Source organism: Eptatretus burgeri, chromosome 24 (assembly GCF_056783735.1).
Source record: "Eptatretus burgeri isolate ZD-2024b chromosome 24, Ebu_testis_v1, whole genome shotgun sequence".
Lineage (NCBI taxonomy): Eukaryota > Metazoa > Chordata > Myxini > Myxiniformes > Myxinidae > Eptatretus > Eptatretus burgeri.
In genome coordinates, this window is record NC_140984.1 from 995,205 (window position 1) to 1,022,161 (window position 26,957).

Sequence of the window (26,957 nt, forward strand, 5' to 3'; positions counted from 1 at the left end):
GTTCAGCCCAGCGTCACCACATTGATTACGGGTCCAGCTGGACTCAGCGATGAGGAGCGGCTGAAGGAGACAAGACTTTATACACCAGAAAGGAGGTGGTGATGAGGGGATATGATGGAGATGTTCAAGATAATGAAGGGCAGAGACATAATTAGTGCAGATTAATTAATTATTCAGCAGAGTTGACAGTGATTGGACCAAAGGCCCATTGTCTGAGAGGAGAGAAGAGGAGAGTGAAGGACGAATCCAAACGTTCCGGATAAAGATCGCTCCGAATCCAAATAACCAGTCCGGATTTTGTGACTCGCCCGCTATTTTGTCACCACGTGATCCTCCTCACACTCACCTCTTCCGCCATTTTACGGACAATCCTTCCTCTGTGTGGCCCTGATCGTGACGAACCCTCAAAGTCGGGGAATGGGGACGAGAGAACGGAATGTTGGGAGGTTCGATTCCCTGAGACCTAATAATGGGGTTTAGGCCCCGGTCCGCACTCGAGGAGGGGAGGGATGAGGGAGCACGCAGTTCGTTTGGGGAGGTCGAGGCTCAGGAAGCGAGAGCATCACAGATCAAAGGAAATCGGTCCTTTGATGGAGCTGTGATGGAGTGGAGGGGGACACGGGGAACCCCTGAGATCGGGATCCTCCATTTGAATAACCCGCGATGTACATCATGGACACGTTACTGACCGCCGCACAATTCCTCGACTGTCAGGATCAGCAAAGTCGGCCTGGTGAGGAGGGAGGGATCGGGGGGGGGTTGGTGAGATGGGGACGGGATATCACCTGCGGTATGACGTCATCACCGTGTCGGGGAAATCCGTGCTCCTCCCACCTCTTCACACATCGTTGTTCCCTCCACCCCCCAGGTTGGACGGACGTTATGTTTTCATCCATGTTTGTTTGTCTGTGAACAGGATATGTTAATAAGTTGTGGATGGATTCGGACGGAGTTTGGTGAACAGGTTCGGTGTGTGACAAGGACAAATTGATTCGATTTTGGTGAAGATCTGATCCGGGTACGAGAGTTTTGAAATGTGATTCTTCACCAAGGAGAAATCGGACCAAAAACGATGTCTCAAAAAGTTGTGGATGAACTTTCACAAAACTTGGTGGATGAGTTGGTGAGATGACGAGAACAAGCCAAATAGATTTGGGTTCAGGTCAGCAGATCCGACTACCGGTGGGATACAACACGTAAACTGTTCAGTCTGGTGGAGGTATGTGATCTACCGAGTGTCGTTTCAGTCACCTCCACCACCGAAGGTGGAAGGACGTTATGTTTTCACACCTGTCTGTCTGTCTGTTTGTTTGTCAGTCAACCGCCTGCAGGTCACAGTTTTAAACCGATATTCACAAAACTTCGCCACATGGTCGAGTTCGTTATTAGCAAGAAGCCGATTGTTTTTGAGGTCAAGAGGTCAACAAAGAACAAATGTCAACCAATTTGTCAAATTTCTAAAATCCTCAATTTTCATCTGATTGACTTGGAATTTGAAGTGGCCAATTATTTTTGAGGTCAACATAGACCAAAGGTCGACAACTTACTGAAGGTGAGGTTTGTAAAATCCTCAATTTTCATCCGATTGACAAAATTTGAAGAGGATCTATATTTCAGGTCACTGGATTCAAGTTGCCAATTATTTTTTTAGGTCAACATCAACTACAAAAGGTCAACGTATAGTTGGGTCATTTACAGTAATTCCATGACCGTGGAGAGCATAGGTTCGTTTCTCAGTGGATTTGTCTTCTATGAGGGTTAAATAAAAAAATTTAGCCCCCATGCCTCTCGCAAAAATGCGGGCTAACTTCGTGAGAGCCCCAAATTTAAGATGGCCGCTGTCGGCCATGTTGGAAATTATCTTTCCAATGGTTTGGCCTGCAATGCTACACAGTATACGTACTCTGGGACTTTTTGGGTCAAGGAATTTATATTTGATGTTGGTTTGATGATTTTACCTTCTTTTGACCTTCAAATCCAAGATGGCTGCTGATTTTCAGCTGGGAAATGTCAATTTTTCAATGTTGTCCAAGAGTCTTCGTAATCGGATCTTATGAACGCTCTTTTCATGTTGAGTTGAAGTATGGACAGTAAAACTACAAGTAAATGTACAGAGGTCATCTTGATGGTCAAAAAGGTAAACATTTGTGGTTGATGAGGAACAAACCTTTGCTCTCCATGGTCATGGAATTACTGGAGGTGGACCAACGAAATGTGAATATTCTCATACATTGGCATGCATTTGTACATCAATATCCCCCTATATTAGGGAAGTACAATGTCTTTCACCTGAATTTACAAATTTCCAATGTAACTAATGGACCGCTAGTCTTCATCCGAATCTGTGGATTCTCCGGCCTCACTCCTCTCATCATTGATAGTACTCTCATCACTATTCTCATCTGAACAGTCACAAGGTATGAGCTGCTGGGGTAAAGGGGGGAGGGTGTGGCACACTGGTCGGCACTTCCCATTCAGAATTTCCCAGCCATGGTCAATGGGGGACGCATGCTCGAACAGGTTGGAATGGAGCTGGCAATATGTGATGTCGTTCGTCCTCTCGACATGGAGATCCAACGAGTCATCATCAGGTGGGAGGCGGATCATACTCTTCTTCTTCAGTTTGTGCCACTAAGAAGCTCTGGCCTGCCCACAGGTAACATCTGCACTCTCAGCATAAACTTTGGAGAGGACAAAAGCCTTCATATCAGCTCTGACTTCGTCCTCTAACTCCAGACTCTCACCCACTCGTCCTCGGAGCTCTCTCGCATCAGGATCAGAGATCACCTTCTCCAACACTGGCTTTTTCCCATGCCCATAGAACCCTGATGTGTGATCACTGCCAGTGATGACATGGACAGGTATGATGATATCTGCAACCTGTTCTGAAAGCATGGCATGGCAGTTGATTAACACATTCTTGCGTTTAATCAACAGATCACCTCGGAGTTGTTGCGAGACATAAGCCGCCTGGACATACACGTCGGTGTCCTCGCTGTCTTGTACAACTGCTCCAGTGTAGTTTCCGGTCCTCAGCTTGGCATAGGCCGAGAGCAGCATTGTATCAGCCTCTGGATGCTTGAAGACATAGTCCCCATTTGCCACACCAGTGCTCAGGTTAGTTGACATCTCACCCTCACAGTATATGATGCAACTCTGCACCCGACCGACTTGTTTTTTCAACTGTTCCTTCACAAGCTTTTGCAGTCTGACCTTGTATCCTGAATTGACAATGAGTTTGTTGAACTCAGCGGCTCCTGGGAACATGTCTTCGGGCTTCGGGAAAACATTTGGGATGTGGAGATCATGTCGATCACCGTCGATCATGCTCATCATCCTTGATGCGAAAGGGAAGGCCATACTTGTCATTGATGAGGAGGATGAGGCGTGCACCAGCATGGCGTGAGAGGATGATAGTGCAGATCTTATCCAGGTAGTCACTCCAGCACTCTGAGCCATCCCGCTTCCTCGCCTCTCGGTCCTCGGGCGTGGGGGTGGCCAGCCGCCACATCAGCCCCAGGTCCATGAGGCTGATGTGGTCCCGTGGTTTCTCAACAACTGGGTGTCGGTTGAACACTTATAACAACTTGCTCTTCGCAGTCTTGCGCATTAATCCATCTACATTGTAGAGTGAGAGGCACTCCTCAGTCACTCTCCCCTCAAGGGCTGACTCAAGCTGTATCATACCTGATCCCTCCATAAGTTCTACCAGGGCTGCCAGCCCTGACCTCTCCATCTGGGCCACCTGCATGGGCACACCAGATGGTGCACAGATCTGTACACTTGCAAAATTCTTCCTCTTATTCCTGTGGATGGTTGCAGTGAGAGGCTTCATCTTGGTGAACACTCGCTCTTGCAGGATTGTTTCAACTTGTGCTTGGCCATCTTGTAGTGCGGTCTTGAGGTCATGCACTAACTCCAGTGATGCGACCAGGCCAGACTGTGGTGACCTCAGTGTAGGTGAGGAGATGTCAAAGGGCTCAGCATCAAAACCCTTCATGCATGCCTGCAGGTCGTGAACTGCCTGCTCATCCTTCTTCATCCTCGCTGGCTGACACTCAACATGTTTCCTATTGGTACGCTGGCACTTGAGGTTCCGATTCACAGTAGCCTTCACCCTCACGACATTGTTTGCATTCCTTGTTGTTGAGAACAGTTGCTTCTCAATCTGCAAAAGCTGAAGCCATCCTTGCTTCAGCTTCGAGTTCAGATTCATAGTCGTTTCTATCCACAGGTCCAGTGGCTGGCAGAAGTAGGGTAGCCCTGTCATGGACTGGGTGACGTAATCGTTGAAGAAGGCCATTTGCTCATCTGAGAGAAAAGAGAGCATTGCCCAATAATCTGGCAACCACCTTCCATAGTCATAGTTGGAATATGCCATTAGTCCAGGCAACATGTTGTATGTTGATGATAGGTACTCTGAGCCATTTCTTGCATGACATGCATCAATACTTTGGACAAGAGGGTCTGACATCTCTATGAATGAGACCCAGAAGTTGTCCATGTCTGTGCCAGGTTTCTCATAAACTCTGTTGATGAGCTCCTTCATGTCATCATCATCCTCAAGATGACTGTGAGCTTCCTGTAGAGCCTCCTGTGTCTCGGTGAGTGCATTGCGAAGAGTGTCAAGATTCTGCTTGATATCCTCTGATAGTTCCTCATACTCAAGAATCTCTCAGTCGTTTATGGATAAGAGCCTCTCTCCAGAGCAGGATGCAGCGCACACCCCACCTGTAGTGCTTCCGTCATAGTGCTTGGTCAACAGAACCCTCCACTACTACACCTGCTGTAACCAGAGTATCTGCCATGCCAGAGCCCTTGAATGTTTTGTCGATAGCATAGATGTAGGACATCTGCTGGTGGAAGGCACCAAGAATCGGGATGATGTCCTTGAACAGTTCTTGATTCTCCATCTTGAGCTGCACGATCAACTTGTCGGTGGGCATGTCACCAACGAGAAAGGAAAATGGAATATTCTTCTTATGCATGGCCTCCACTAGTTTCACCATGATGTCATGCACCACCGACTTACTTGGAGGTTCTGGGTAGGTTGTGTGGTCGTCGGGCTTGCTCTTGCTGGGCGGTGGATGGCGGCAGGACTGGACACCACTGTGTGCTGGAACCCGCTGCTTGTGAGGTGGTGGTCTTGTACCATCATTGTCTGCACGAGACAGTGCATGTATCACAGAGCGAGCACGCTGTGGAGTTGTGCCATTCACTGGTGGATGTACCATGGGACGAGCTGGATATATATATATATATATATATATATATATATATATATATATATATATATATATATATATATATATATATATATATATATATATATATATATATCTCGTCTGGACGAGCTGGACGAGCTTAGATCGGCTCACTCTTGCTGCCAGGGGGGGGGGGGGGGGCATCTGTACTGCTGGACCTGCGTAAGCTCTGAACACTTTTGTTTCAGCTGTGCTCTGATTTCCTTCTTCTTGATGAGCCTTGCAGCAGGCTCTTCATCTGGTTTCTTTTCATTGTTCTCAGGCTGCACAAACATTTAACATTTGTTCGATAAGCTCCTGTTGCATTGTCTGTCATAGTATCAATCTTGAAGTCGTTGTTGTCGACGATCACAATGGCTGGCTTGCTGTCAGTGATCTCCTGTGGACAGGATGCTGATGCCTCAACATCCATCAGAGCCCAGTGGTCATAGAGGAGCAGCGTGTCTGCATAGCTGATGCAGATACCACTCTTGTGCAATGTTTCAACCAGATCTTTACTTCTAGTCATTCCATGGACATTTATTGCCAGGTTGATAACAGTGGTTGTGCGATGTCCAGTGATGTGGTAGGTGATCATGGAGGCCAGGCCAGTGGTAGGGCTTAGATCGGCAGTTTTTCTCTGAGGCTGTTTTAACCAAGTGAACAGCTTCAACAGCAACTCACACACCTCTTCGCCTTCTTCGAATTGATCGATGTCAGGTGGCCGTGGGACAGTAGATGTGTCTTTGATCTTCTTAGACAGCCATGGTGCCAAGTTCTGGAGTAGCTGCTCATCACTGATGCCAAGGGATGACATGGCAGCCTCAATGCAGTCACCTCCTCCCCCAACATTATAGACCCACTCGCTCTTGTTCATCTCACTTTGCTCTTTGAATCCAATTGTCTCTTGATACTCATTAACAAGTAGGTCCTTGAGATATGATGATTTGACATTGCCCACTGCATAGTCATAGTCAACGATGATGCGTTTGTAGTCTGCCAAGAGGGACTGCAGTGAACGGATCTCATGCTCAGTGAAGAGGACACAATCCACATGTCTAAAGTACAAACTCCTTGCCTCTGAGAGACACACATTCTGAAGATGCATTGCATCATTTGGCTTTAATTTTGTGTTGTTGACATGCTTCAGCCAACAGGCATTCAGGTCAGGTCAGGTATGGGAGCATGTGCCAGAACAGCGCGTCACTGCGTCCACTTTCCGCCGGTACTCCAGGGGCCTCCGTCTGGCCATCCCCCAGGCAGATGCCAGGCCCATCCCCATCTCCTTGAGATGATGGTCAACCTGCTGCAACCATGAGGCACGTGGTCGGCCCACTGGCCTCCTCCACTCATGAGACTCCCTCGCTGAGAGAATCTGGTGAGCAGGATCAGCGTCAGGAAAACGAGCCACATGTCCATACAGCCGCAGCTGACGCTCACGGACTATGCAGGTAACAAATCTCATCCGAGTCTCTCTCAGCAACCGCTCGTTGGACACAAAATCCGACCAGCGATAGCCAAGGATTCTCCGAAGAGACCTGGTACCAAAGGAATTAAGTCTCTGTCTCAGATCCTTGGTCAAAGTCCAAGTCTCGCACCCATAGAGCAAGACTGGAAGTACCAAGGACCTAAAGACTCGGACTTTCGTCCTCCCGCACAGGTACCGGCAGCGCCACACCCCATGATCCAGTGAATCCATGACTCCCCAGGCCCGACCCAGACGTCTATTGACCTCCGGCTCACAACCTGCGGAGACATGAATATCACTGCCAAGGTAAGTGAATCTATCCACGACCTCAACATCCTCACCACAAACAGACACAGACAGGACAGCAGCATCCAAGATGTCACCGAAAGCCTGGATCTTTGTTTTGACCCAAGAAATCCGTAATCCCAACGGCTCCGACTCCTCATTCAGCACCTCGAGGGCCACCAAGAGGATGTCTAAAGTCTCCGCAAAGATGACTGCATCATCTGCAAAATCAAGGTCCGAGATCTTGACATTGCCAAACGATGCACCGCAACTTGATCTCTCCGACATCCTCCCAAAAATCCAGTCCATACAAGTGCTGAAAAGTGTGGGGGCAAGTACACATCCCTGACGAACTCCAGTAACAACTGGAAATAAGTCAGAGGCGGTACCACCACACTTCACAGCACTCTCAGTACCAGAGTAGAGTTCAGACATCAGATCGATCAGTTTCGGTGGCACCCCACGAAGACCAAGAATCCTCCAGAGGACATCCCGATTCACTGAATCGAACGCTTTACAGAGATCAACATAGGCTGCAAGCAGCCCCTGCCGAAACTCTCGTCTGCGTTCAGTGAGGACACGAAGAGCAAGGATACGGTCAATCGTTGACCTCTTTGGTGTAAAGCCTGACTGCTCTGGACGCTGGTGCTCAAGCAGATGGTGGCGAACCCTATCAAGAATTATCCGAGCAAAGACCTTGCCCGGCACTGAGAGCAGCGTCACCCCTCGGTAGTTGTTGCAGTCTTGGCGATCACCCTTCCCTTTCCAGAGAGGGACAACAAGGCCCCTCTTCCAGTCAGTTGGGATGATGCCTGTGTTCCAGGCAGAGCACAAAACTGCATGCAACGACGCGAGTGCAGCATTTCCACCAGCCTTGAGAAGTTCAGCATGGATGCCACAGATCCCTGGAGCTTTGCCCCGTTTCAACTGGTTCACCGCAGCCCGTGTTTCCACAAGCGATGGTGGACCACAGTTGATTCGAGGGTCAGCAACAGGGATTGTAACACCCTTGACGTCCAACTCGACAGCTGGGGGATCAGCCTGGTACAACCGCTCAAAGTAACCGGCCCAGCGGGCCTTCACTTCAGACTCCTCTGTCAAGAGCCTACCACTCTCTGCTCGAACTGCAGTGCTCCGAGGGATGGGCTTGGATGAACGTAATGCGCGAATTCCCCTGTAAGTGGGACGAGAATCACCTGTCCACAGGTGATGCTCTACCCCCTCACAGATTCCTCGCACATAGGCCTCCTTGTCCACCCTCAGTGCACGTACAGTTTTACGCCTCAGCTCCCTGAACAGCTCAGCTCTGCCATTCAGCCTGGCCCTGCGACTCTGGTCAATGGTATCCAGTGTCCCTTGAGAGACAAAATTCTTCTTTGCCCTGCGGTGAACTCCAAGGCATCCACCGGCAACATCAAGGACGGTGGTCTTGAAGGTGCTCCACAACTCTTCAGGACCCCCAAAGCACCCAGACCCCCCAAGTGTCCACTCAGCCTGTTCGCAAACTCCTCAGCTACTCTCTCATCCCTGAGCTTGGCAACATCCAGCCTAGGCTGGGATGGTACCATTCTCCAGGATTTAAGGTGCAGCTTTAGAGTTGCTACAACAAGCCTGTGGTCAGTATTGAGGAACTGAGCACTCCGGTAGACCCTGCAGTTCTGGATCATCCTCCAACGACCGTCAATGAGGACATGGTCAATCTCCTTTGCCACACCGCCAGCGTTGGAATACCAAGTCCAGCGATGAGCTTGCGGGTGCTGAAACCATGAACCAGCCACCCTAAGTCCATGACTTCTTGCAAAGTCAAGGAACTTAGTGCTATTCTGGTTCATAGTTCCTGACCCATGGGGACCAACACACACCTCATAACCATCCCTATCAGTTCCAGTCGATGCATTGAAATCCCCCAAGACTAGAAGTGTATCTCGTCTGGGGCACTGATCAACCACAGACTCGAGTGTGGCGTAGAATGCATCCTTCACGGTAAGATCACTCGCCTCAGTCGGAGCATAAATAGAGACCAGGGAAATGACACCTAAGGAGTGACGAATCCTTAATCTCATAATACGCTCGTTGACCGGTGTTACCTCAATTATCATTGGGGTCAGCTTATTGGACACAGCTACAGCAACTCCTTGGGTATGGTAACCATCAGAGCGACCAGACCAATAGTAGGTGTAACCACCCACCATTATCTCGCCGCAATCCGGTCTCCGAACCTCAGAGAGAGCTGCAATCCCGATGTCCAAACGCTTGAGCTCAGATGATAACAGAGACAGGTGATCATCCTCTCTTAGGGATAGGACATTCCAGGCACCCACCCGAAGGGACCGCCTCAGGTTAACCCAAGGAGACCGCCGTCTGGTGGACGACACCTCAGCACCACTCCGACACACTCTCCCGCAATCTGACCCAGGGATGTTACCCCGTGGTTTCCCTCCTATCAAAGATTGGGGGTCCCGAAGGCTTTGCCCCAATCTCATCATCCGGTGAGCTGCCCTGCGAAGGGAAGCTGCACAGGAGGTACTCCCACGGAGTGGGTTTTCAGATTTTTTTGCGTTTTTGCGTTTTGCGGAATGAAGCGTTTTACGGTGGCTGGAGTGCAAATCCTGCCACCAACCTCCTAATAAGAAGTAACCCAACTGCAGGAGGACGTCCGCAGACACAGTTGGGCACTAGATATGGATGGCCGTTGGCTCACAAGGAGCTCCTCCGCCCTTTGACAGGTTTTGTTTTTAATCCTGCTGGGTGTCCATATCCAAACACCCTCCTCACCAGAAAACCTGGTGGGGGAGACGGTTTAGTCGCCGACAACCCGACCATGGAACAGGTTAGTACAGGTTTACATGGTACCTGTAGCAGGTCACAGATCGAACCTGACCTGACAAAACAGGCATTGTGGTACATGATATCATTTGCGAAAGGATCTGACAGCGCTGATGTTGATTCGACAAGCTGTGTGTGGCGCTTGAACGAGCACCATGCTGAATGTGTGTTGGGTCTGAACAGCTGACCCCGTGCTCTGTTTGGGTGCTTTGCATCCACACCCTTCATGCACCATACACATTTTGTTTTGTCACGGAGAGGCCCACACACAGATGAACGCAGGCGCTTGGGTGGCAATGGTTCCTCTGTCTCATCATCACACAGAGCATGATTAGCTTGCATTTCAGAAGTTGATGTTCGACTGGGACACTGAGCAATGTCGGTTTCTTTGTTTTTGCGCTGTCTGGCTTTTTCAAGCTTGTCTGAAGACGAGATATATATATTGTTGCGGATTCGCGCCCGCCGGCGTTCGAACGGCCACGTAACTCGAATCGCGGCACGTCGCCCACCGGACGGACAATCCCGTCGTGACCCTCTCGGACTAACGCCGGGAACCAGTCACGGGTGGACCTTTCGGCCTCACCACGATCGTGCCAATCAGCCCCCCGCGTGGGATAGGGTTGCTCGCCAAATTCGACCTACCTAAGTACCCACACGGAGGGTAGACCGGGCGATCGCACCTCGCCGCAGACGAGATATATATATATATATATATATATATATATATATATATATATATATATATATATATATATATATATATATATATATATATATATATATATATATATATATATATATATATATATATATATATATATATATATATATATATATATATATATATATATATATATATATATATATATATATATATATTGTTGCGAATTTGCGCCTGCCGGCGTGCGGACGACCGCGTAACTCGAATCGCAGCACGTCACCCACCGGACGGGCAATTCTGTCGTGACCCTCTCGGAACAACGCCGGGAGGTAGTCACGGGTGGGGGTTTAACCCCACCACGACCATGCCAATTGCCCACCCACGCAGAATAGGGTTGTTCGCCAAATTCGATCTACCTAAGTACCTGCGCGGATGGTCGACCGGGCGATCGTACCACGCCACAGGCCGACTCCGGACACGAACCGCTTAAGCGGTCCGTTCCGTGCTACAGTGATAACCGAGCGGTGTTATCGTTGGCCTTGACGGTTCCGATTAATTCCTGGGATGTTGCACCCACTACGAACCCCTTTCTGTGATGCAAGATGGAGGGTCAAAAGAGAAAAGACAAAGCGAAACGGGCACAGTTCAACAAGCAAGCATTTTATTCACACGCACACACAGACAAGCACGTAAGGCACGTATTTACAGCAATACACAATCAAAATGCACATAAAGCAATTAAAACAAAAGAAACGATGCAGAGCTACAACCAAATATGCGTACACACGGCAACACTTAAACAGTTCTACTTTACGAGACACGGCGCCACAAGATCCATACAAAAACCCCAAAGAAAAGAAAGAAAGAAGTCGCGACTTCCCTTTGGCTGGTGAGTCCCTCTCCCGCGACCGTCAGCGTGGTCGCGCCCGGCCCCGACCTCTCTCGCGGCTCGGCGAACCCCAACCGGCACCCCCCGTCCGGATGCACAGGTCCACCTCACAACGGGCGCCGCCGCGTTTCCCGTCCGTGCCTTCGTGACACGGCCGCTCGCCAAGGCGCGGGCACAGGATCTCTTCCTGAAGACCAACTCTCCACCAAAACCAACCGAACCACCAGCCAAGACGAAGAGGAAGAAAAAGCGCTCCTTGCGCCCACCCGTGTCCGTCTTTTATCGCCCGGGGCTCTGCCCTTCGCCCCGCCCCGTTCTCAGCTCCACCTTCCTTTGAGAGGGTTCCCCAAAAGGGCGTTCCCTCACGCTTTCCCTCCACCCCGCTCCGTCCGGGGGCCGAGGGAGTCAGTTTTGGGCTCGGAGCCAGAGAATTATCCCCCCAAAAAGAGGCCCCACCTTTACATGACCTCTGACCTTTGACCTGCATCGCTCTTTCTCCACTCCAAAGCGCGGGGAAGTCAGACGGGAAAAACAGGCGGGAAAAGCCCACCGAGCATCCTTGTTGGTTTTTGTAACCAACAAGGATGCGGATGAGCGATCGTAACCGCAGTTACGATCGGAGCCTGTTGAATGGCGAGTGGCGAAGATGTGGTAGCGTAGATGGTGGAGGTGGCGTGGTTGCAGTGTGGTTGGCGCTGTGATGGGGATGGCGTTGTTGTTGAAATGTTGTGTGTTTGAAATAAAAGATAGAAAAAGAATAACGCCTAACTCAAAGGATCGCAGCCCGAATGGATCACATAAATTCCCTCGATACAACGGGTTTGAGCGAACAACACATGTACTTCGAGATATTTCACCTATGGGCCCTTTATGGTGGAATGCGAATTTCCACAGCCGTAACAATATATATATATATATATATTGTTGCGGTTTTCGCGCCCGCCGGCGTGCGACGGCCACGTAACTCGAATCGCGGCACGTCGCCCACCGGACGGACAATCCAGTCGTGACCCTCTCGGACTAACGCCGGGAACCAGTCACGGGTGGACCTTTCGGTCTCACCGCGATCGAGCCAATCAGCCCCCGCGTGGGATAGGGTTGCTCGCCAAATTCGAATTACCTAAGTACCCACGCGGAGGGTAGACCGGGCGATCGCACCTCGCCGCAGGTCGACTTCGGACACGGGCCACTTAAGCGACCCGTTCCGTACTATCAGAATAACCGAGCGGTGTTATCGTCGACCTCGACGGTTCGATTAATTATCGGGCGTATTCAGCCCACTACCAACCCTTTACGTGAAGCAAGATGGGGATTCAATGGAGGAAAAGACGAAGCGAAGCGGGAGAACAGTTCAACAATAAAGCACATTTATTCGCGGCACACGGGAAGCACACAAATACAATTCCACCAAATGCACACAAAAAAAAGAAAACACACTTCCATTTACACAAAAAGCAAATATAAAAGTGAAAACACAGTGCAGAGCTAATACCGACTACCGAGCACACGGCAACACTTATACAATTCTACCTCACAGACGGCGCCGACAACACATACCCAAAACCAAGGAAAAGAAATACCTCAAGAATGAGGCAGGCCTGAGGCCGAGACCGGGTCGGGCCTACCCGTCTGGTGATGAGACGCGGAGCGGCGATGGCCCCGCAACCCGCGGGCCTCGTGGACGGTGTCTGGTAGGGGGTGGGAACGGGGCCCCCTTGGTCGCACTATCTCAGCGCGGGGGGAAACAGGAGGGGGTTGCTGATGCTCGGGGTATAGAGGATCTTTATTATCCCTGGTGTGCGTCTCCACCTCGGCCAGGTCGCGCTGCCGGCCTCCCTCGGGCGTGCAGCTCCTGGCACCGACGCGAGCACCCCCTCGTCCGACTCTCTTCAGCTTCTCCAGCCACTGCAGGCTTCGGGCTCCAGACTTCCACACTCGTCCCCTCCGTTCCGACTCCTTCTCGTTCTCGTTCTCCTCCTCCTTTTCCTTCTTCTGACTCCTTCTCGTTCTCGTTCTCCTCTCCTTTTCCCTTCGACTCCTTCTCGTTCTCCTCCTTTTTTCTGACTGACGAACACCGTCCTTTTATCCCCCCATAACTTCGCCTTTGACCCCCTCCCTTCGACCTTTCACCTCGCTCCCCATTGGCCCGAGAAAAAGTGGGCGTGAAGGCTTTTTGATCCACAAATTTGCATATATCGATCGCCCTGGGGGCGGGGCCAATTCGCCCCTCGCTCACCGATTGGACGGCAAAAAGTGGGCGTGTGTCGTTTTTGATCCGTTTTTGAAGCACAAAATCCGTGATTTTGTACACGCTGTTCGACGCGCGCTCTGCACGAATCCAACACCGGTACCCACAGCGGGGCAAGAACGGTGGCGATGCTACGGTTGCGAGGTGTGACGTGAAGGTCGTGGCGGTTGTGGTGAAGCGGTGGTTGTGGTCGGTGGTTGATGTTGTGGTTGTGATCATGGCGGTTGGTCCAAAATAAAGATAGTAAAAGAAAAACGGCTATCCTGAAGAGTCGCAGCACGTATAAATGACATGTATTCCCACTAGACAACGGGTTTGGGCCTAACTACACATGCACTTACCGAGATACCTCACCTAAGGGACCTGAATGGTGGTTTGCGAATTTGGTAACCACAACAATATATATATATATATATATATATATATATATATATATATATATATATATATATATATATATATATATATCTTCTTCTTCTTCTTTCGGCTGCTCCCGTTAGGGGTCGCCACAGCGGATCATCGGATCATCCGTATGATCCGCATAGTGATTTGGCACATGTTTTACGCCGGATGCCCTTCCTGACGCAACCCTGGTCGCATCTTACGACACAGGGATATGGTACACCTATTTTAACCGGGGTATACACCGGCCCAGTATACCGGTACTCATTTCGCCGACCTCGGAAGGATGACAGGCTGAGTCAACCCCCTGATGCATTAATTCAGTGGCCCAACAGGGCTTGAACTCAGGACCTTTTGGATCCCAAGCTGCTGCCCTAACCACTGCGCCAACACCAGGCTCATATATATGTATGTATATATGTATGTATATGTATGTATATGTATGTATATATGTATGTATATATATATATATATATGTATATGTATATATATATATATGTATATATATATATATATATATATATATATATATATATATATATATATATATATATATATATATATATATATATATATATATATATATCATGTCTGATGCATGAAATGATTCCTAAGCCCATCTTTCCATGAAGTGGTGATGTAAACGTCACCGAATTTGTCATGTCCTGACCAGTTTTTGGCTTTTAATTGTAAACTGTCCCATTTACCTTGGCCGATAGTATCAGAGGATTTTCATCGCTTGCTACATTGGAGTACACAGTCATGAGGCATTTTGCTTTAGAAAACAAACAAGCACTGTTATAAGTGATGTATATACCACCACCAGCCGAGATACTTCTCCTCTACACTGTCTATTTCAAATTTCTTTCATGCTGCATTCATTCAACCTTGATCTTCAGTTCATGCCATCGAAGTACAGCGCAGCACACGTAGGCCTGAAAAATATAGACAAAATAAAGTTAAAATATGTGAACATGAGTACCAGAATGAGGTTTCCAGGGCATGGATAAGTAATGACATTCCACATTACTGTGGGATGTCATTACTTATCCTTGCCCAAGCAGTTAGATCGATACAATGGAGAGCAATGGTTCGTTCCTCATCAACCACAAATGTTTACCTGTTTTACCATTGAGATGACCTCTGTGCATTTACTTATAGTTCTACTGTCCATACCCCAACTCAGCATGAAAAGATCTTTCATTGGAGCCTATTATGAAGGCTCTCGGACAACTCTGACAAAGTGCTGACGAAGTTGGAGGCTTGTGGGCTCCGCTTGAACAGGGACAAATGTGCGATCTTCAAACAACGGTTGGAATACCTTGGGCACGTCATCACACCGGAGGGGCTGTTGAAAGGCCCACGGAAGGTGGAGGCGATCCAGTACATGCCAACACCACGGGACAGGACTCAGCTTCGCTCATTTATTGGTATGGCACAGTACTACCAGATATTCGTGAGCAACCTGAGCTCTGAGTTGGCCCCGTTAACACGACTGCTCAGGAAGGAGGAACGCTGGGCATGGAGATCCGACCACCAGGAAGCTTTCGATCGTGTCAAGCTGCTACTCACAGAGGATACGGTTCTCGTCCACTACGAGCCGACACGTCCGCTCTTGTTAGCATGGGACAGCTCCGCGTACGGCATCGGAGCAGTGCTATCACACAAGATGGACGATGGTTCTGAGCGACCTGTTTGTTTTGCATCTCGCACTCTGTCGGCAGCAGAGCAGAAATATGCCCAGATCGAGCGGGATGCTCTCAGTCTCGTCTGGGGAGTGTGGAAGTTTCATCAACACCTGCTTGGTCATCATTTCACCTTGCAGACTGATCACAAACCACTCCAATTCATCTTGGAACCAAAGCGAGGTGTCCCAGTGGCGGCGGCGGCACGAATACAACGATGGTGTTTGTTCCTTGCTGCCTGCAGCTACGATATCCAGTTCCGGGGCATCGAGAAGCATGCCAACTGCGACGGTCTCTCGCTATTGCCTTGCAAGGGGGACCCACCTTCGTCTGAATCATCCGATCATGTTGATGTGTTTACACTGAGCTAAATCCAGTGTGGGCCGGTCACGGCAAAGCAGGTGCTGTTGAATCAGCCCACGATCCTGTGCTCACCTGTGTCGTACAGGCGATCTCCACTGGAAATTGGAACGACCTTCCTTCCAACACCTGAGTATCAACCGTTTGCGTCTAAATCATCAGAGCTGTCGTTAGCTCAAAGTTGTATCATGTGGGGTATGAGAACGGTTATTCCCCCAAAGTTCAGGCAACATTGTCTTGAGGAGCTGCATGCCAGTCACCTCGGCGTCGTTAAAACCAAAAGTCTAGCCTGTAGTCCCTTGTGGTGGCCGGGTCTGGACAAGAACATTGAGCAGATGATTAGGCATTGAACTACATGCCAGTCAGACACCGACAATCCACGGCGGGGGTCGTACTTATGGCCGATTCCAGACAGGCCATGGCAAAGGAATCCATGTAGATTTTGCTGGTCCTTTTAAGGGCAATATGTTTTTGGTTGTTGTTGATGCGTTCCCCAAGTGGCCGGGGGTTGTGGTCATGCAATCCACAACGGCGGAAAACACGGTTGAAAAGCTCCGATCAATCTTTGCAAACAAAGGGATACCCGAAGTTTTGGTTTCTGATAATGGTCCGCAATTTGTTTCTGTTGTTTTTAATGGTTTCATGTTTCAGAATGGGGTCAAGCATCTCAAGTCAGCACCATACCACCCAGCAACGAAAGGCCAGGCTGAATCGTTTGTTAAGACGTTAAAGCGTGCTTTGCGGAGAGGGGAGGGTCATCTATGCAAGCGATGGTTGATGTGTTTTTGTTACATTATAGAAATGCTGTTCATACAACCACCAGTGATACACCTGTTATGAGTTTGTGTGGGCGTGCATTGAGATCTCGACTGGATTTGTTGAGGCCTGGGAGGTCGGTGTCTGGGGCGGTCTCACGTCCAAGGCTGGTGCGCACCTTTGAAGTAGGGCAGTGTGTAATGGTACGTGATTATTTCCACGATTGGAAATGGGTGCCCGCAGTGGTCTCCGTGATACTCGGGCCGGCCAACTGCATGGTTAAAACTGATGATGGGAAAGTGTGGAAACGGCACGTCGACCAAATTCATGATCTCTGTCCAGCATCACCACCCGTACCGTGTACCATGGGGTCGGGACAAGTAGGACCACCACCTCTGGTTTCTGTTGAACCGCCAATGTCAGACGTGCCAGCACCGACTGGGCTAGCGGGTTCGAGGTGTTTACCTGAATCAGTCCTGCCCAAGGAAAACGAACAAGCTTGTCTACCTGGTGCTCTTGATGCTGAAAATGGGACGAGTCCTACTGGTATGTCACCCCTACCGAGTCGGGAGGAATCTGAGCCTGTATCTCCTAGCTGCCCCGTTCGTCCGAGTCGGATCAGAAAGCGGCCTCAGTATTTGGAGGATTTTGTCTGTTAATCTCTGCCATTTAGAGGGGGAGGAAATGTGCTGTATGTAGATTGGATGCTTGGAGTCACGTGATTGGGGTTTATATTATGTCCCGCCCGCGAGGCGGTGTGCCCTGTACGTCCGTGCCACGCAATAAAGCAGAGTTTCCGCTTGCTCCTTTGTCCGCCTGGTTCGTGAACACGACAAAAAGTAGGTAAAATCATCAAACCAACATAAAATATGAATTCCTTGACCCAAAAAGTCCCAGAATACAAACACTGTGTAGCATTGTGGGCCAAACCGTTGGAAAGATAATTTCCAACATGGCCGACAGTGGCCATCTTGGATTTGGGGCTCTCACAGAGTCAGCCCGCATTTTTGCGAGAGGCATGGGGGCTAAATTTTTTATTTAACCCTCATAGAAGACAAATTACTGAGAAATGAACCTATGCTCTCCACGGTCACGGAATTGCTGGAAATGACCCTACAAGTCGGCCAAATGTCAACAAATAAGGTGGAATTTCAAAAATCCTCAATTTTCATCCCATTGACTTGAAATTTGAAGAGGATTTGCACATGAGATCACTGTATTCAACTAGCCAATTATTTTTGAGGTCAACCTCGGCTAAAAGGATCACCCGGAACGTACCAAAGTTTGTTCACGGCATTAAAAAAGAATCGTGCTTTACGGGGGGTTGCCCCCCCCCCCAAATAGGTATTTCCTTTCTCTTTGGAAATTACACACAATTCTGTTTAAACTTGACCACAACCTTCATCACCCATGATGTACCAAAGTTTGTTCACCGGATTAAAAAAATCGAGATGTGAGGGGATCTATGGAGGTGTCCATGGGTGGGTTGTCCCCCAAAATAGGTATTTGTTTTCTTCTCCAAAATACACACATGACTTCAATGAAACGTCACCACAACCTTTATCACCTGTGATATACCAAAGTTTGTTCACGGAATTAAAAACAGTCAGGGTCTAAGGGGGTCTACAGGTGGGGAGGGGTTCTGATGATGTATTTTCAGATGATTTCCAGTTAGTTTTGTGTTTCATTGTCTTTGCAGATAAAGAAATGAAAATCGTTTCTTTTACCAACTCTGCCCAGTTTGATGAAGAAGATCATTTCAATCAGAAAATGCCTCCTTGTCAGGACAATGACAAATCGAGCAGCGTCTCTTTCAACAACCACAAAAGTTGTTTACAGGTGATCAACAACGTCCAAGGAAACGAGAAACTCTACAAGTGTTCCGTTTGTAACGAGGCGTTTTCTACTTCATCAAATTTACATCAACATACAATATTGCATCGCAGTGCAAGTCCCTACAAGTGTTCTGTGTGTCACAAGGTGTTTACTCGTTCATCATCTTTACGGCAACATCAGAACATTCATACGGGGACAAAGCCCTACAAGTGTTCCGTGTGTAACAAGACGTTTGCTGATTTATCAAATTTCCATAAACATGAACGAAGACATTCCGGGGATAAACTATTTCAGTGTTCTATGTGCTCGAAGACCTTTTTCTCTTCTTCAGGTTTAAATTATCACAAACAAACACATTCCGGGGATAAACCCTACCAGTGTTCTGGGTGTAACAAGGCATTTGCTGTTTCATCAAATTTACGTAAACATGAACGAAGACATTCAAGGGATAAACTCTTCAAGTGTCCTGTGTGCTCGAAGACGTTTTTCTCTTCTTCAGGTTTAAATTATCATAAACAAACACATTCCGGGGATAAACTATACCAGTGTTGTGGGTGTAACAAGACATTTGCTGTTTCATCAAATTTACGTAAACATGAACGAAGACATTCCGGGTATAAACTCTACAAGTGTTCTGTGTGCTCGAAGGCCTTTTTCACTTCTTCAGGTTTAAATTACCATAAAAAAACACATTCCGGCGATAAACTGTACAGGTGTTCTGTTTGTGACAAGGCATTTACTGTTTCATCGAAGTTACATGAACATGAACGAAGACATTCCGGGGATAAACCCCACAAGTGTTCTGTTTGTAACAAGGCATTTTCTTCTTCATCAAATTTACGTCGTCATCAAAAAATACACACGAAGATACAACTGAGGTGCGAGGACCCAGCGACTTCGGTGTGAATCCCGTGTTATCAGGGAAATAACCAAATACCGGGATCTGAAAAATGAAGTCAAAATAACCTGGAAGTTGAAGAGTGTCGACATTGTGTCAGTGACAGCTGGAGCAACTGGTGTGATGATGAAGAACCTCTCTGAGATCTAAAAAAAGATCCCTGGGAATGGTTTTTAAGAGCATGTTGCAAGTTTAGCAGAAAAGATTAGAGAGGAAAGGGCTAAGTTCCACGATTATTTTACTCAGGATGGAATATTTTCTTGCCTCGAAGGATTTTTTGGAGGATGGGGAGCAAGATTGTTGCAATGGATTTTCACGGGATTACTTCTGATTGTCATTATTTACGTACTCATTAAATGTGCCACCACAGCACTGCCAGCATTGATGACCTGCTGATGAAAAAGGAAGGCTGCAAAAGTCATGGTTTCTCAACAAACGCCTCCTGATACCGATCCTAATCCAGAGAGGTTCCATGACTTGTCTGAAATTGGAATTGGAAATCCATAGGTCAACGTTATGAGTGTATTCTGTGATTACGGGCAAATGTTCTTCTAGATGCACTTATCAGCCCTGTTCCCAAACCCTGCACAAGGTGTGTTGAAAAAAACCCGCTTGATCGCCCGAGTGGTGGATCTCCACTGCAATGGCTAAAAGGCCTACTTCTACTGTAGCCTAAAACAGGCCCAGTCGTGCAACCACCTACAGCTCCCTGCTCTGATGGAGAGGGATGGCGATATGATGGGCTCGGCTCTACGATATGTGCTTGGAAGTGACCGCCCAAGGAATGAATGCACTCGTGCGCGGAAATGTATTTCTTATTGATTTAAAAAAAAAACATTTATTAATCTCCGCCATAGAAGATGGACGGAGGTTACTGTTTTCACCCCTGTCTGTTTGTTTGTTTGTTTGTTTGTGAACAGATTACGGAAAAACTCGACAGATTTCGAGGAAACTTTGTTGGAGGGATTAGGTATGGTCCAAGGACCATGCCATAAGATTTTGGACTTGGTCCAAAGTCCAATATGGCCGCCATAGCGGCCATTTTGAAAAAATATTTGAATTTTTGTTTTTGCATTTCTACATGTTTTGAGTGATTTTCAACCCCCCCCCACCTCCCACAAAAAATATAGAGAAACAAAGTGATTTCCAACCCCCCCCACAAAACAAAATTGTAATAGAAAAAAAACTTAGAAAATTTTGCAACTTTTTTTTCAACAAAATTTCGATTTTTTTTTTGCATTTCTACATGTTATAAGTGATTTCCAAAAAAAACATGCCAAAATTATAATTGCGGCTCATTTTGGAACTTCAGGTGGATATACCCACGTAAAATCAATTTCTGTCTCAAGGAATCTCATTATGACGAATGAATTGAGTATGTAAAAGTTAAAAGTAAAAGGGAAAGTTGCAAACTATAACTATGTGAGCACTGTTGATGTCAAATTGAATGAATAGGAATCAGGTTCACTTGAGCGACCTAGCAGTATTGGCGGTGGAGGTTTTGCAATATACCGCGTGCTCCCCCTCTAGTTTTGTGTTGTTTTGCCCTGAAGAGCAAAACAGGGGGGAATGTAGAAGTGGACTTCCTTTTTAGTAGTTTATATAATCAATCTGCTTGAATGTGGGCACCAATAAGAACAGTAACCTCAGTTCATCACTGCAGGTGTTATTTAATTACTGAATATTAATTAATTCATCTTGATGTAACTCATTTTATTGGAACTTGTAATCAAATGTAATAATTTGTGTCTCTCTTTTAATAAGGTCTTATTTTGTGCTGGAGCTCAAGGTCTGCAGCCATTTGGCTCCGTCGAAGTGGCTCCAGCGAACCGTTTCGCTCGCTGCTCTGCTGGATGTCTTGAGAATGCAACCCCCAAATATACCCTCCCTCTGCTCCCTCTCTGTTCTTATATTTTTAAATCATGTGCTTGCCATCTGTGCTGACATGCCATTGTGAAGGAATTATGTCATGTTTGATATGATAGCTTGATACATTATCTGTCCAAAATTGCCTTGCTCGTAGTTGGCCCGCTATTCCAGACCCTTGCTCGCTTTACTCTTGTCCGCCTGCGCAGTTTGATGTTTCTGACCGTGGATGATAAGAAGCGCTCTCTGGGTTTTCTCCCCTGTCTCGAGAAATCTGTAAAAACAAGAACAAACCATTTAGATTTTGTTTCAGGTCAGCATATCCGGCCTATCGGTGGGATACAAGATACTGAGTGCCGTTTCAGTAACAATTTCTAAAATTGTCAATTTTTATCTGATTGACTTGAAATTTGAACAGGAGTTGCATATTTGGTCATTTAATTCAACCACCAATTATTTTTGAGGTAAACATAGGCGAAAAGGAACACCTGCTACGTATGAACGTTTGTTCACGGCATCAACAAAATCGGGTCTTTTGGGGGTTTTCCCCCCAATACAGGAATTTCCTGTTTCCTGAGAAATGACACAATTCTGATCAAACGTGACCACCACCTTCATCACCCGTGATGGACCAAAGTTTGTTCACGGCATTAAAAAGTCAGGGTCTCAGGGGTCTACGGGTTTGGGGGGGGAGGGGTTCTGATGATGTATTTTCAGATGCTTTCCAGTTAATTTTGTGTTTCATTGTCTTTGCAGATAAAGAAATGAAAATCGTTTCTTTTATCAACTCTGCCCAGTTTGACACAGAAGATTATTTCAATCAGAAAATGCTTTCTTGTCAGGACAATGACAAATCGAGCAGCGTCTCTTTCAACAACCACAAAAGCTGTTTAAAGGTGATCAAGCAGATCCAAGGAAACGAGAAACTCCACAAGTGTCCCGTGTGTCACAAGGCGTTTACTACTTCATCAAATTTACATAAACATGAACGAAGACATTTGGGGCATAAACCCTACAAGTGTTCTGTGTGTAACAAGGCATTTGCTGATTCATCAACTTTACATCAACATGAACGAATACATATGGGGGATAAACCCTACAAGTGTTCTGTGTGTAACAAGGCGTTTACTACTTCATCAAATTTACATCAACATGAACGAGTACACACGGGGTGTAAACCCTACAAGTGTTCTGTGTGTAACAAGGCGTTTACTACTTCATCAAATTTACATCAACATGAACGAGTACACACGGGGTGTAAACCCTACAAGTGTTCTGTGTGTAACAAGGCGTTTTCTCATTCATCATCTTCACATAAACATTAACGAGTACACACGTGGTATAAACCCTACAAGTGTTCTGTGTGTAACAAGGCGTTTGCTGATTCATCATGTTTACCTCGTCATCAAAAAATACACACGAAGATACAACAGGGGTGCGAGGACCCAGCGACTTCGGTGTGAATCCCGTGTTATCAGGGAAATGACCAAATACCGGGATCTGGAAAATGAAGTCAAAATAACCTGGAAGTTGAAGTGTCGACATTTTGTCAGTGACACCTGGAACAACTGGAGTGATGAAGAAGAACCTCTCTGAGATCGAAAAACAAGGACAAATGTGTCCAAGAGCCGCGTCCTAAAGGTTTTGTCTTCACCAGAAGAAGAGGAAGAAGAAGAAGAAAAAAACCAACAACTTCCGATATTTCGTCACGTGCCTTGATTGAGCCAATAGCGACACCCGTCATGGACGATCGTCGTTCATGACGAGAAAATAGTGTATTTACGAAATTACAACACATTAAATGGAATAATCTTTAAATAGTAACGTGAACTTTTCGAAACTTTCAGGTAAATGTCCGAATATATTTAAAAGTTCATGATGGACGCTCTCAAAAGGCACCATCAATGCGAGGATGTGTAAAGGTGTTTAGTATTTAAGGAGATCCGGATCCTGTATATAACAGAGCTGAGTCCGAAAAGTTTTGTCTTCAGAAGAAGAACAACAACAACAACAACGCCGAGCTCTCTTCGAGCCACGTTCGCTACGCGAGACGCGGCTAAAAACATCCCTAGGAATTAATATTACGACAAACTAACTACAGTTGGAGACTGTCTGGGGTTGTGACGATCTGTTTCTGTCGACACCCCCCGTTTTTTTCTATCCTCCCCCTTCCTAAGCGATTGAGTTCCGGACGTCCATCGACCACACCAGATACAATGAGGTAGTTGACACCTCAACTGCTTCTCTCCTCTCTCTGGGCTCCCTCTAATTTCCTTGTGTGTGTGTGTGTATGTGAGGCACCTGAAACATAAGTAAGATTGTAGAAGTTAATATCAAGGTAACTCTGCACTTCGTCTCTTTCATAATTGATTGTATTTTCTTTTGCCGCACCCACAAATTCCTTGCTTTCCCCTGCTGTACATTTTATGAATAAACCCATAATACTCTGCAACATAATTTTCCTCGTCCTTGCTTGTCATAAATTGCTTTTGTTGTAAATGTACCCACCTTGTTTAGTCTTTTCCTTTATTTGTCCTGCATGGTCCGCACGTTCGTTTACCCGGGAAGTTCCACCCCAACAATCTGTTTATTAGCCGGTGTGTACTTGGCAGCTCTGCTCAGCTGCACCTGATACGGTAAGTTTAACGCAAGTATGGATCGAGGGCACGTGGCCCGAATTGACCGTCCGTCCACAGGTAAGGTATCACGGGAAGTAGTGTAACTACGGCCTGGATTGACCGTGCCAATCGGCGTTCGTGGTTGCCGATCATCCCAAATACTGGTGTCTCAAACTATGGTTTTCAAACATCTGTGTTCGCCATTCCAACTGAACAAATATTGTTTCGAATCTGGCAGCCATTTGCACACAAACAGACAGCAGTCCCCGCAGTTCAGTTATTTTGATAAGTATGTATTATAGTTTGGGCCCCACCCCAATGTCTAACGGGAATTACATGTGTGCGCTGCGAAGTTTCTTTATCGTTCGTTTTTTTTTACAACAAATCCCCTTCACTTATTCAAACCACCGACTCCATTGCCCACGTGTTTCTGGCTGAAGGCGTGGGCAGAGCCTCCATCGCATCAGATCAAGGCTCCCCTCCGAGGAAGGGCATGGAGCGTTTCCTCCAGCCAATGGGCGACGGGCGAGCAGAGCCGAGGCGCTCCGACCAATGGAAGGCCAGAGTGCCGGGAACTACGACGGAGCCTCTTTGGGGTCAGGCCTCCGAGACGCCCTGTCCAATCAGGAGGCTCATCACCTCAGAGCTCCGACTCCGCCCAGGAAAGGAGGGGGTTCCCCTGGTCCAATCAGGAGGCGAGTAGTCGGAGAAGAGGAAGAGTCGAGTAGTTGTCAGGACCAGAGTACTGCACTCATCGTGTCATATTGCTTTTGGTCTGTCGTGGCTTGGTCTCAGTCGTAGTCTGCGGTGCTTTGCGGTGGCTCCTCGTGGTGGTGGTGGTGGCCGAGCAACCAGGGTCGTGGGCCCGTGGATTTCGGGACCTGGGTTCGAGTCCCACCGTGGTGGGTTGGAGTCAGATGTGACCGCACGAGGCGGGAAGGTACCCGGCCAGGCTCTGGTCCCCCAGCTGAATTATCCTCCTCAGCGGGAGGACCGAATAAAGACCCACGAGGTCCATTTATTTTGGGTGTGTGTGTGTGTCCGTGGGCCCCGTCTGTTAGTAGAAACTGTTCAGTGCCTGTGTTCCTTGTAAGTTGCATTTCTCATATTCGGGTTTAACTCTGCTCTTTGTGCTCCCCTGCCCCATGATAAATAAACCCCCAATTGTTCAATGTACCAGCTCGTTGTCTGTCACTTTCTTTCATTGGTTTAGCACGGTGCCTATTGGGAATTAGGGAGGCCGTTCTGCCGTAAATTGTTCATTTGGACCGACGGATCTTGGTAATCCCCGCTCCGTTTACACCCGCATCGGGCTCGGTGTCGTAAAATTGTAAAATACAATTACACCTGCTCCCGCTCGTGGTCGTTTATCGCCGCCGAACGCCGGCCCACAACAATATCTCACACTTTCATTCAGCACACTCCTCAACATCTTGAACACGCTTTCTCTTTCCTCTCATCACATCTCCCCCTCTTCCCATCTCCTCAAATGATGTTTTCTGTGGGGGGACCTGCTCCTCTGTGGAAGGCCTCCGGCGCTCCCCCACCTGCCCCTCTGTGGAAGGCCTCCGGTGCTCCCCCACCCGCCCCTCTGTGGAAGGCCTCCGGCGCTCCCCCACCTGCCCCTCTGTGGAAGGCCTCCGGCGCTCCCCCACCTGCCCCTCTGTGGAAGGCCTCCGGCGCTCCCCCACCTGCCCCTCTGTGGAAGGCCTCCGGCGCTCCCCCACCTGCCCCTCTATGGAAGGCCTCCAGCGCTCCCCCACCTGCCCCTCTGTGGGGGGCCTTTGTCGCTCCATTTGTGTTTGACCCGAGGCCGTCACAGCTCCATAGTTTACACCAGCACAAATGTCCATGTACGTTATCATCATCTGAAGGATTACATGTACATGTATGTTATCATGTGAAGGATTACATGTACATACATGACACGTCGTCACGCGTCCGGTCGTCACGCGTCCGGATCTGCGAACCATCAGTTGTTTCAAGTGCGGTGCCGGTGGGGACTCGGCGCACCCCACAAAGTGTTGCCCCGTGCTGATCGCTCGTCAGGGAACAAGACCGCCCTCCAGGCACCACTCCACCTGACCGCTTCGTTGATAACCCCGAGGTTGCCATGGCGACATCATGGTGGCGGCCAAAGGGTGACCCTTGTGTTCGTGTTCAACTGGAAACGTTCATGTAGTCGGTGTTGATTACTGAGTATTGATCACTGAGTATTGATCATTGGTGATCGATTGTTGGTTATTGAGTTTTCATTGGTGATCGATTGTTCGTTATTGAGTTTTGATTATTGATCATTGGTGATCGATTGTTGGTTATTGAGTTTTGATTATTGATCATTGGTGATCGATTGTTGGTGATTGAACTTTGCTTGTTGATCATTGGTTATTGAGTTTTGATTGCTGTGTGTTGCCTGGTATTGATTACTGAGTATTGCTTGTTGGATACGAGTCTTCACTGAACACCTGTGTATTGAACGTTCCGCAGGGTCAGTCCCACAGGTACACCTGATTAGTTTACGTGCCTTAGTACACAGCACAGTTTACTGAAAGCGATACTCGCTACACATCGACATTCTGTTAGTATTTGCATATTCCAGGTGACGTCATAGTTTGTTAACGACGTCATGGGTTGTTCGTTCGTTTGAGTTTGTGTCTTGCACTTGAATTGTTCGCACGATGTATCCGATTATCGATTTTCTCATTGTTAATAAAGTTTAATTCTATTTCCTTCATGCTTTTGTCCGCCCACTCCTCCGACAATGTGTGAGACGGGAACATGAAAATGAGCTCCAACCGTCCAACCAACCAACCGTCTCAAGGAGATGGGGATGGGCCAGGCATCTGCCCAGGGGATGGACCAGGCATCTTCCCGGGGGATGGGCCAGGCATCTGCCCAGGGGATGGGCCAGGCATC

The 26,957-nt window shown here is 47.8% G+C and overlaps 2 protein-coding genes across 2 annotated transcripts in view; both read left to right on the top strand.

The window, feature by feature from the left end:
- Positions 1 to 244: 244 nt before the first annotated feature.
- LOC147007856 (uncharacterized) lies at positions 245 to 25,642 on the top strand. Its single transcript, XM_085866331.1, has 2 exons — positions 245 to 733; positions 18,523 to 25,642. Exons 1-2 carry the CDS (start codon positions 664 to 666, stop codon positions 19,563 to 19,565), a joined length of 1,113 nt encoding a protein of 370 aa, XP_085722457.1. The 5' UTR covers positions 245 to 663; the 3' UTR covers positions 19,566 to 25,642.
- LOC147007857 (nuclear pore complex protein Nup85-like) overlaps positions 20,113 to 26,957 on the top strand; it is a 43,337-nt gene continuing 36,492 nt past the window's right edge. The window contains exons 1-2 of the mRNA XM_085866254.1: positions 20,113 to 20,149; positions 22,180 to 22,357. Coding sequence (XP_085722380.1) covers positions 20,113 to 20,149; positions 22,180 to 22,357 — 215 coding nt within the window. The remainder of the gene's footprint in view (positions 20,150 to 22,179; positions 22,358 to 26,957) is intronic.